The following is a 12,221-nucleotide window of genomic DNA, read 5'->3' on the forward strand; positions in this document are numbered from 1 at the left end:
TGCTCTCTCTCTCTCAAAAATAAATAAACATTTAAAAAAAATACTAGTTGAGTTAAACAGGAAAGGAATGAATGTCTAGTAGGGAGGGTCTAGCCATGACTATATTTGACAATGGACATTAATTAACATGTTTGATGATACCTAGCATAGAGCCTAGCATGTGAGAGATGTTCTGGGGACATTTACTGGAGCAAAGGGCATGGGCTCCACAGTGAGACTCCTGAACATCTATATCCTGGTTTGGCCATGTAATGGCTAGGTAACATTGGATATACCACAAACCTCTCTAAGCCTCAGTTTCCTCATCCATAAAATAGGGATTAAAATATGAACTACCTTCTAGGGATGCTGTGAATATAAACAAAATAATGTATGCCTGCAGCACAGTAAGCTGTCAGGAAATGGTATGTGCTGCTATTATTATTAATTAAATTGAAAAGCAGGTGTGTGTGTGTGTGTGTGTGCGCGCGCGCGCATGCACATCTGTCTGTCTGTCTCAGGGGCAGGTGTGAAGGAATGAGTAGGAGAAGGGGACTATCAGAGAAAAGAGAAGAATGAGTGTGGTAGACGAGAGTGTGCCAGGAGATGCTCGTTGGGTCCAGTTTCCTGTCCTGGACTAAGATAATCCCACAAGACCATAGGAAGACAGTGGAAGAAATCAATCTTCAAGCATGAAGCTCTCTTGTTCTTTCATTCACCGCCAACCAGACTCCTCAGTACTTACATATTTCCAGCCCAGAGTGGTTTTGCAGTTTTCACAGTAAATGTCTGCGACTGCATGCAGTCCTGTGAGCAACACTCGCTCTTCTGCAGGCCCGCAGCCCACATTAACTCTGTGCCAAGGGACAGAGAAAACGGGTAGTTAGTCACACATTCATCATCAGTCGCTCAAGCTGAGCTTGCAGCAAAAATAAATAACTGAGCACAGATGCCTCAAGGGAAGCCAACACCGAGACGGGGACCATTTATGACAGAGTGGTAACAACCCCGAAAAGTGAAACGTCACCATTGAAATGATTTTGAGATCTGCAGGTTCTGATTCAGTGAGTGTATGAAAAATAGTCTTCATGGTTGAGACTTCGCCTGGAATGTTTCTAACTAATGCTTCTAATCTTGTGACCCAAGGGGACAAACAGATGGCCACATTGTGAAGACCACATTCCTGAGCACAGGTCCTCAGCTCAGAGCTTACTGAGGACTGGATGCAGCCGAAGATGGCAAACGTGACATCAGCACAGTTTTGTCCCGATTACACGGATGAACGAGCCCCATATTATCTCAAGCTGAACATGCTAGATTTCCATTCTCACAGTTCATCACGCTTGTGTGAGCTTTGGCCTTCCTTTCCCAAGTAAAAGGGTACGAATGATGTGCTTAGCAATGATGGGGGGCCCTACAGGGTGCAGTCGGGGAGACTCTTCACTCCCAGGCCTTTCCTCTGCTTTCCTGAGCTCCTGAGCTGACACTGGTGTCTGTTGTTCGACCTCCCCTCTTCCCCAGTGACTCATCGTATCCCTCCATGATGAGGCTCTCAGAATCACTTCAACTTCTTCTCTGTGAGACTATAGCCCTCTGATCCTCCGATGTGCTTACTAAGGGTAGTAAATGTATACTTTTTAGCCAAAGATGCTGCCAAAAAAAAAAAATCCACAAAGATAACTGGCTTCCAATTGTGGACAGTAATGTTCCATTGGGCTTTTACTGTGGCAGAAAGGGCAGGGTCCATTGTTGAATTATCACTGAGGGCTGCTTTTCCCCTACCCTGCAAAATCTGCACCAAACAATGGATGTACCATTCAGAGACACTCACACTGAGTTAAAGAGGTATGCTCGTCCTTGACTTCCTTGGAACGACTGAAATGCAAGAAAACAAATCGATAGTTAGATATCCATTTCACCCACCCATTTGAGAAACCAGCCCCAAATCACAACAGTCATGACCTTCCAGGATTGACACAGCAAAAAAAGAGCACTGAGCCATTTAATAGTCCAGCTGGCAGACAGCATGGGGGAGGGCAAGAGGGCAGAATAAACAGAGCTAAGAGTTTGGGCCAGCCCACACTTGGGCTGTTTTCACAGCCCAGGTGAGAAGATACAAAAACCAAACTCCACAACAGAACTGAAAACTTCTTCCTTCCTGACACTATCCGTTTATTAATACACCTGAGATAATCCGCTTTGGCGTTTCTTGGACCCACTTGATTTCAGGCATCTGTGCTGGCCACAGCTTTCCTCCGAGTTGGCTAGGGAAATCAGTGTGAGCACTTCTGCTTACCCTCTTGGTCTAGCCCTGCAGAAGAGAGCAAAGAATCCCCAAGGCAAGTAAGAATAAACCACTAAACCCACACTCCTCACTTCTTGGAGATCCTTACTGCCGTGACAATTACAATCCTCCTAAATTACTTCTGAGGTGTAAGCAATTTGAGCTCTAGATCACAGGAATGCTCAACAAGCAGCAATCCCATTTTAAATTCTAGCTTAAATAGGAGCTGCCTTCTTCCGACTGAAGGGTGGCGGGGAACAGAAGAAACATGAGCCAGAACTTGCCATGCCATTTGGCATCTACTTCCATTAACACAGGCCCTATCCGTGTTTTGCTCCTCTGGTTACGCTGCAAAGTCTGGCTGACATGAGCCATCCGTGTTCTGCATTGCTGCCTGCATTTTTAATGTGGTCTGACAATCGTACTCTGAACCAAACATCCCAGACTTCTCTGAAAACCAGTCTAAAAACAAACAAACAAATAAGGGACCCTGTCATGACCTCTACTACTCAGTAGCTGGAGAAATCCAGCCGTGACTGGTTAACAGATGACCAGAGGGTGGGAGAGAACCAGACAGGACACAGATCACTGCTCACCAGACAGCCACTGTCAGAAATGCAGGACTTTAGGGATCAGTGCTGCCAGCCAGAAAGAAAGGCAAAATTTTTGACTTGTGGAAAAACTGCCTTTGGGGCAGCTGGATTATGGGTTGCCCAGCAGAAAAATGCACCAGAGGCCTTTGCTCCCAGGTGTAGCTCCAAGAAGCAAGCCGATGCTCCTCAGCTGCTGCTCAGACCCAAACCAGCTCTTGCCTTTGGGTCTGAAACATTCCTGAGGAACATAAAAGCTTCCTGACTGGAAATGAGCATGAATATGAGTGTCCCGGCCTTGAAACCTGGAGGTCTGCACGACGTGTTTGGAAGAGACATGTCCCTGTGGCACAGACTATGGATTTGCACAACCTGTTAGTTCAACCTCGGAGCACTAGGCACCCAAGCACTGCCAGGATAGCAAAAGCTCACGATCTGGCCCCACCAACCTCTGCAGTCTCTTCTCTTGCTAGAGTGTCCTTTGCTCTAGTCAGGCCAAACCATGTGTGGTTCCTGGAATCTTGTGTTTCACCAACTTTACCCAAGATACTCCTTTGGATGGGGAGGCTCTACCACCTGACCAGTGCTAGGCCTGGGCTCAGCTTCCTCTCTTTTGTAAGGCTTTCCCTGACCTCCCCTGGAAGAGGCATGTGTTGGCACCCATGTTCTGGACACCTCTTATTCCTGGTCTGTTCTTTTTTAGCACTTAACATATTGGATCTAATTTGTCTGTTCATTTTCTAACTCCCTCACTAGATTGTGACCTGCCTGAAGGTACAGGCCATGTCTTCTTCACACACACTCTCTCTCTCTCTCTCTCTGAACCTCAGCATATAGCACATGAATCTGACATACTGTAGGCTTTTTTTTTTTTATTTATCCCACAGGTAAATTGCCTCTGTTTCCCTTTTTTCTTTAAATGGCTTTATTGATATATAACTAACACAATAAACTGTGCATATTTATTTTATTTTTTTTAATTAATGTTTATTTGGGGCGCCTGGATGGCTCAGTCGGTTAGGCATCCAATTTCAGCTCAGATCACGATCTCACGGTTCGTGGGTTCGAGACCCACGTCAGGCTCTGTGCTGATAGCCAGCTCAGAGGCTGGAGCCAGTTTTCAGATTCTGTGTCTCCTTCTCTCTCTGCCCCTCCCCAACTCATGCTCTATCTCAAAAATAAACATTAATTTATTTTTTTAATTTTAATTTTTTAAAAAAATTTTATAGTTTATTTTTTATAGTTTAGAGAGAGAGAGAGGGAGTCACAGAATCTGAAAACAGGCTCCAGGCTCTGAGCTGTCAGCACAGAGCCCAAGGGGGGGCTCAAACTCACGATCTGTGAGATCTTGACCTGAGCTGAAGTCGTACGCTTAACTGACTGAGCCACCCAGGTGCCCCTAAACTGTACATATTTAATATGTACTATTTGTATCTACCTGTGAAAACATCACCACAATCAAGATTATGGACTATCTTTCACACCCAAAAGTTTCCTCTCGTCCTTCTTCATCTTATATAGCCTTTCCCTCCCCTCCTCACCCCTTTCTCCACTCACTTGCAGGCAGTCACTGTGGTCACTACAGTTTCTATTTTCTGATTTCTTATAAATGAAATCACACCATATGTAGGGTATTTATGTCTGGCTTCTCTCATGCAGCATAATTCTTTTAAGATTGATCCATGTTGAATTTTATCAAAAGCTCATTCCTTTTTATTGCTGAGTTATTCCATTCTATGGATTTACCAAATTCCTTTATACTTGGTTTGATTTTGATAAGGGATTTGGACTAGTCCACCTCCAAGTCCCCTTCCAACACCAAAATTATACTGTTTTATGATTCCACGGTTCTACGTTATGGATAATAGGGAGTGTCATCCTCTAAGAAACACTTGTTATGAACTTCAAGTTCAGTACTTAGAAAAATGAGGCTATGGGGAAAACAAACACTAGAGGAAAGCAGACAGGAAAATGATGACAGGGCAACGCAGCTCTACCATTTATAACCGGACAAGGCATTTATTTCTAAAAGAGTACAGATTATCTACTATATCCAGGTAGTTAGGAATGCAGAGAGAGGGGCAGCATTGTAAGACTTTCCAGGGTAGTGGTGTTCCAGGAATGTACACAAGACAATCAGGGTAGGGAAGAAACACTAAATTTTTAAACTATATTTATCTCTTAAAGAAAAAGTTTCACTAAACAGTCACAGAGATTGCCACAGGGATCCTCCCTGGGCTAGTATGTGCCATGTGTGTACAGGAATCTACAAGGAGCACAGTGTGGGGCTCTCACTAAATGTGTGTGTGCCACTAACAATGGGACCCTTCAGCCTGGGCTTTTAGAATATCGTGAATACTATTTTTCTGTGAAACAGGATGACAATAATGAGACTAATCTTGTAAAAACATGGTATTTAAACAGTAGGACCCTTGTGGTTTTTTTTTATGTTAATATGATAGAGCACTACAGAGAGGTTCGCGCTTACATCAAAGTACTTAAAAATGTAAAGAAAGTTATACATTTTTCTTTTGCAAAAAGATGAGCATTCCCAACTGGCCTTTGTAGTAAAAAGTGGCTGACAGTAGTATGGTACTCTGCAATATTTTCCAAAGAACAAATTCACTAAATCTGCCCCCTTCAAAGTAAAAGTGATATTTTAACAGGGAATGTTGTGCTATGGAGAGAACTGGTATTTGGCAATGTTTTCATCAAATACCTTCTTTGTAGTTTAGAATTGATAGGACTATACAGAAAACCGATTTAAAATAAATGATACTGAGAAGAAAATGCAGGTGGAAATCTTTGTGTCAGAAATGGTTTCTCAGATGCTACCCCAGAAACAATTCATAAAAGGAAAAGACTGCTAAATTGAACTTCATCAAAATTTTTAAACTTTTACTCTGAAAAACAGTCATCAAAGAGAAAAGTTGAGCCATAGTCTGGGAGAAAATATCTGGAAATCACATTTATGACAAAGCATTTGTATCTGAAATAGATAAAGAACTCTTAAAACTCAAAAATAAGAAACAAAAACCCCAAGTTTTAAAATGAGCAAAAAGATTTTGCACCTTGATGGGGCTCCTGGGTGGTTCATTCAGTTAAGCGTCCAACTTCGGCTCAGCTCACGATCTCATGGTTTGTGGGTTCGAGCCTTACATTGGGCTCTGTGCTGACAGCTAGCTCAGAGCCTGGAGCCTGCTTCAGATTCTGTGTCTCCCTCTCTCTGACCCTCCCCTGCTCATGCTCTCTCTCTCACTCGCTCAGAAATAAAACATTTAAAAAAAAAAGAATGGTGCACCTTGATGGCTCAGTTGGTTAAGCGTCCAACTTTGGCTCAGGTCATGATCTCACGGTTAGTGAGTTCAAGCCCTTTGCTGACAGCTCAGAGCCTGGAGCTTGCTTCAGATCCCGTTCTCCCTCACTCTCTGCCCCTCCCCCGTTCTCTCTCTCTCTCTCTCTCTCTCTCTCTCTCTCTCTCAAAAATGAATAAATGTTAAAAAAAAATTTTAATGAGCAAAAGAGACTCTCTGCTTCTCTCCATTCAACAGACACTAGCATCTTCTGATACAGTGTCAGCCACATCCCCAAGACAGGATGGTGAAGGTTGGAGTAAACAGATTTGGCCATATTGGGTGCATGGTCACCAGGGCTGCTTTTCACTCTGGTCATTGTCATTAATGACCCTTTCACTGACCTCAACTACACGGTCTACATGTTCCAGTATGATTCCACCATGGCAAATTCCCTGGGACAGTCAAAGCTGAGAATAGGAAACTTGTCATGAATGGAAAGCCCATCTCCATCTTCCAAGAGCAAGACCCTGCCAGTATCGAATAGGGTGATGCTAGTGCTGAGTATGTTGTGGAGTCCACTGGGGTTTTCACCACCATGGAGAAGGCTGGGGCCAAGAGGGTCATCATCTCTGCCCCTTTTGGTGATGCCCCATGTCTGATGGGTGTGAACCATGAGAAGTATGACAACTCCCTCAACCTTGTCAGCCTGCCCCCTGCACTGCCAAAGGTTTGGCCCCTCTGGCCAAGGTCATCCATGACAACTTTGGCATTGTGGAGGGACTCATGACCAGTCCATGCCATCAGTCCCACCCAGAAGACCAGAGACAGCCCCTCTGGGAAGCAGTGGCATCATGGCCAAAGGGCTGCCCAGAACATCATCTTTGCTTCCAGTGATGCTGCCAAGGCTGTAGGCAAGGTCATCCCTAAGCTAAATGAGAAGCTCACTCACTGGCAGGGACTTCCTATCCCCACTTGCAACATGTCAACCATGGATCTGACCGGCTGCCTGGAAAAAGCTGCCAAATACGATAACATCAAGAGGGTGCTAAAGCAGGCATCAGAACACCTCAAGGGTGTTCTGGGCTACAGTGAGGACCAGGTTGTCTCCTGAAACTTTTAACAGTGACAGCCTTCCATCTCTGATGCTGGGCCTGGCATTGCCCCTAATAACCACTGTGCCAATCTCATTTCCTGGTATGACAATGAATTTGGCTACAGCAACCAGGTGGTGGGCCTTATGGTCCACAGGGCCTCCAAGGAGTAAAAGCTCCCTGGACCACCAGCCCCAGGGGGAGCAAGAAGAAGAGAGAGGCTCTTAGCTGCTGTGGAGTCCTTGCCCCAACTCATCCCCTAACACACTGGAAATCTCATGACCTCTACAAAGTTTCCATCCCAGACCTTCTGAAAAAGAGGAGGGTCTTGGAGAGCCCTACTTTACCATGTACCATCAATAAAGTATACTGTACCCAGAAAAAAAACAAAATTTAAAAAAATATTTTAAATAAAATATAAAATGAGCAAAAGATCTGAACAGACTTCACCAAAAATAAACAGATGGTAAACAGTCACATGAAAAGATACTCAACATCATTAGTCATTGGGGAAAGTGCAAATTAAAAACACAATGAGAAATCACCACACACCTATTAGGATGGTTGAATATTTTTAAGCTGACAGAAACAAGTGCTGTCAAGAATGTGTAGCAACTGGAATTCTTTCATACACTGCAAAACAGCATAGCCACTTTGGACACGAGTTTGGTAGTTTCATTTACCCAAGTTAAACGAAAATCTATGTTCATGTAAAAACCTGCAGGAGAATGTTTTCAGAGCAGTTTTATTCATAATTGTCCAAAACTAGAAACAACCTAAACGTCTCTCAGTTGGTGAATGGATAAACCTCCCATTTAATAGTAGTCTGTAATAAAAGGGGACAACATGTTGACACATATAACAAGGATGAATGTGTAATGTATCAGGCTAAGATCAGTGGCTGCCAAAGGTTACAGGTGAAGAGAGTTTCACTACAAGGAATAACTTGGGAGATGGAATTGTGATCTTCATTGTGGGAGTTACAAGACCATGTATTTGTCAAACTCATAAGCCTGTATACCGAAGAATGAATTTTACTTTGTAAAATTAAAAGTTTTTAATCCAATAAATATTTAAAAATAAGCCATCTCTGAAATCTCCCATCTGTACACTGTATTTTTATATTTGTACAATTAGAAACTATAAACAATTTTCCAATACTCTACTTAAAAGTATTCCAAACAAAGTCTCAGGGGTTTGAAGCCTTGTTAAAAAACACTTTTCTAAAAGTTTGCAAGAGCAACCGTGAAGTTCAGCAGAAACCTTTGTGTGACTGGGTAAACGAGATGGATTGTGGGAATCATGATTTTCATAAGCACAAACATTCAAATGTTGCATTTGAATTGACCTTTCTTTGTAAGGAACTTTTTGGTAAGGGAAGTTGTTAAACTGAAGTACTGAAATATACTCTCATTAGGACATACCTTAGGATTACTGTGACTAATGGTAATTTGAAAAAAAAAAAAAAAGAGCATATTCACATACGTTCAATAAATAAGATTTGAAAACATATTTGTAATTGTGTTTTCTTCCTTCTAAATTGTATTATTTAAAATGTCTTTGAATATATGTTTCTAATGTATATATTAGATAGCAGTACATGATACCACTTAAAAGCTAAGTATCCATATATTAGGGGTATATACTCAAACATTTTACTAATAGTTGTATGTGATTTTTTTTTTTAAAGTTTGGGGGCACCTGGGTGGCTCAGTCGGTTAAGCGTCCAACTTCAGCTCAGGTCATGATCTCACGGTTCATGGGTTCGAGCCCCGCATCGGCCTCTGTGCTGACAGCTCAGAGCCTGGAGCCTGCTTCAAATTCCGTATCTCCTTTCTCTCTCTGCCCCTCCCCTGCTCACATTCTATCCCTCTCTCAAAAAATAAACATTAAAAAAAATTTTTAAGTTTGGAGACTACTGCTCTGGGGGTTTTTGTCTGCTTTGGGGCAGGACCTATGAGTAATTTCCCCTAGCCTAGCATAGCTTAGAATTCCTAGAGAGTAGGGGGTGGAGAGGACACATGGCAGAGAAGAGAAATGCCAGCCAGGCCCAGAGGTGCCTCTCACAGCCACTATGGTTCCCCCAGGCCTGTTCTACGAAAGTCAACTGGCAGAGGCCCACACTCTGCAAAGGGCTGTCTGGGAGGCAATATCTATTCAGGTACCCCCTGAATAACTGTGAACCTGTGTCCTCAGTCTGGCATTCAGGACCAGCTGAATTTCCTGGGGCAAGACTCTGGAAGCTCTTCTACCATGGCTTCCACTCTGGGCCTCTGCCAAGTCAACATTTATGATGGGAAAAACAGCCATTGAGAACAACAGGCATCTTGCAAATAGACAGACAAGAATAGCCCCGGCTGGATCACTGTATCCTGTGGGTCCCAGCCCAGCCTGGCATAACCAGGCACAGCCTGGCACTCCCTTGAGGGAGGGTGTTACTAAAGGTGGGGAGACTGAAAGGAAGTTAAGGAAGCAATTAGAATGAAGCAAACAGAATTTCAGACCAGGAGAGCCCAAACAGACTGTCAGACACATTTGTTTGCTATCATTACTGCCAGGCAACAAGGCAGCTCTTTTCCATGTTGTGTATCAACCAAGGCTGGTGTTCAGAACTCCAGGAAAGGGTTTTTTTTTTTTATTGTGTTTTGGGTTTTTTTTTTTTAAATTACACAACACTTTTCTTCTGTCCTTTAAAGGCAAGTAATAGTTCCAGGCCCAGCCCTTCCAGCCAGCTCAAAGGAACGGAAAGGGCTTTGAGTTTCCTGTTTAGTATCCAAAACCACTGATTTCTGGCCCCTTTGAAAGTCTGGAAAACAGCAATTCCTTTCAAAAGTAGGAGGACCACTGAAAATGAATACTTTTGGAGGGGGGAGATGGCAAAACAGCAAACATGTGAGCTCCTTCCCCTTGGTACAGGCGCAGGTCCTCACCCTGGCGCCGACTCAGGCATGAAGTCCTCCTAGCAGGAAGCAGAGCCTCTCCAGTGTAGGCCGTCCTCTCACTGGGAAGGTCAACCATTTTCAACTGAGCATGCGCCTCAGGAGATGAGGGACACAGGTGTCCACCCAGCCGCAGTATCTGGGAGCTAGGAGCAAATGTGCATGTGACAGGAGGATTGAGTCTTGGCATCAGGAAATCAGGATCAAACCCTGGTTTTACAACTACAACTTGGGTACTTGACCTTGAGAGAATTATTCAGCCTCTCTCACTTCCGTATCTTTTACATCTGTAGGTGGAAACCATGTCTCTTTCATAGGGGTTCTGAGGATAATAAGTAAAACAAAGTAAATGAAGTCCAGAGTAAAAAGAGGGTCAGCTCTCTATCTTTCCTCTTTGGCCTGTTCAGGAGCCTGGAAAAGAGAGATGAAAAGGCTGATTCTAATCTACTTGGGTTTATAAAATCCTCTTCTTTGGTGACTTTGATCTCCACCTTTCTCTACTATTACGACAAAAGACAAGTAAGTGTTCACTCTTTACAACTCAATGTCTCCATAAAAATGGAGGGATGAGACTGAAGCTCCCCATGGTCCTTTCCAGTCATGTTCTGTGGATTCTTTAAAGCACTTAGCGCTGGCTTCTCCGCCCTACCATCCATACGTAGTATGAATTACATGGGCTTCAAAGAGGCAGACTGCCACAGTTTGAGCCCTGGCTTTGCCATGTACCAGCTACGCTACTAACTTGAGCAAGCCAATGAACTACTGAGACCTAATTTCCTAATCTGTAATATGGGCACAATAAAATAGTATTCATACTCACACCAGCTTTCTATGAGAAACAAATGACTCTGTGTATGAAAAAAAGTGCCTCATAAACTTCAAGGCTTTATATATTTTGTCATTGCTGTTACAATTTTTTTTTTTTGCTGTTACAATTTTTTATTATACAGCTATAAAAGAACTTATTAGTACAAACATAAAGTTGAGTTCTTTTTAACTGAAGTGTAATTCACATTACCATAAAAGTCATTCTTTTAAAGTATACAATTCAGTGGCTCCTAATATATTCATAAGGTTGTGCAATTGTCACCACTATCTAATTCTAGAACATTTCCACAATCCAAAAAGAAATCTCATGTCAACTCCCTTGTGCCCTGCCCCAGCCCTGATACTCACAAATCTACCCTCTGTCTCCATGTATTTGTTGAAGGCACTATATACTATACTATATACCATCTCAGCAAGAAGATAACAGAAGTATTAGGTAGAGATACAAAGGAAGGTTAGCAAACCCTCTGCTCATGGGGTGCCGGTTAAACAACCCACCTCAGCAGGTCCGACATTCTGCTGGGGAGGGCCAGGTCAGTCCTTTCTCCTCTCTCATTCTTTTTCCATCCATGGTCAGGCCCAGTGGTGTTTACCATTTAGGGTCAGGGTAAGCCACAGGCTCCATTCCAAAGAGCTGAAACCCATGCAGAATAATACTGGGTCCTGTTTGGATTTCACCCTTGAGGAAACATATGGAGAAAGTGGGAAGGGTGATAATAAAGAACAATGGAAATGATGAAAACTTCCAGAATTAGAACCCAAGTGCAATTTAAAGAGATTGGGAGAATTTAGCTAAGAGGCAAGAAGAGTAAAGGAATTTCTTCCACTTTCTCTGCAAGGAGAAGATGAGGAAACGGATGTAAATGGAAATAAGAGAGACTTGGGTTAACTATAAGGGAAGAATTTCCTGACTCTGTATGACTTCCACACTAGGACACAGGTCACTAGGAAAGGTGAGGAAAGAACGAAGCCATTTATATGTGTTTATCATCTGCAAAAAGCTTTCACATATCTCTAGAAACATTGAGATGGGGTGGAAAGCCAAGTGTGCTGATTAGGGGCAGAAGTACAGCCTCCTACAGCCCTCCTCCCCTGGCTCTGAGCTTTGGTAGGTCTCAGATCACCCTCACATTCCCTAAACAGATGGAGGGAGGGGTGGGAAGGGACTGGCTCTAAAGGAGGAAATATCTGCTGTGTGGAGTCATAAAATTCCA

At 43.2% G+C, this 12,221-nt stretch overlaps 1 protein-coding gene across 1 annotated transcript in view; it reads right to left on the reverse strand.

Moving 5' to 3' along the window:
* Positions 1 to 12,221, reverse strand: part of YPEL2 (yippee like 2) — a 37,914-nt gene that overhangs the window by 4,498 nt on the left and 21,195 nt on the right. The window contains exons 2-3 of the mRNA XM_039247344.1: positions 1,811 to 1,854; positions 725 to 833 (exon numbers count right to left, since the gene is read on the reverse strand). Of these exons, the coding sequence (XP_039103275.1) occupies positions 725 to 833; positions 1,811 to 1,854 (153 nt within the window). The remainder of the gene's footprint in view (positions 1 to 724; positions 834 to 1,810; positions 1,855 to 12,221) is intronic.

The sequence above is a fragment of the Hyaena hyaena genome, unplaced genomic scaffold, assembly GCF_003009895.1.
Source record: "Hyaena hyaena isolate Hyena2069 unplaced genomic scaffold, ASM300989v1 scaffold_298, whole genome shotgun sequence".
NCBI classification, from domain to species: Eukaryota; Metazoa; Chordata; class Mammalia; order Carnivora; family Hyaenidae; genus Hyaena; species Hyaena hyaena.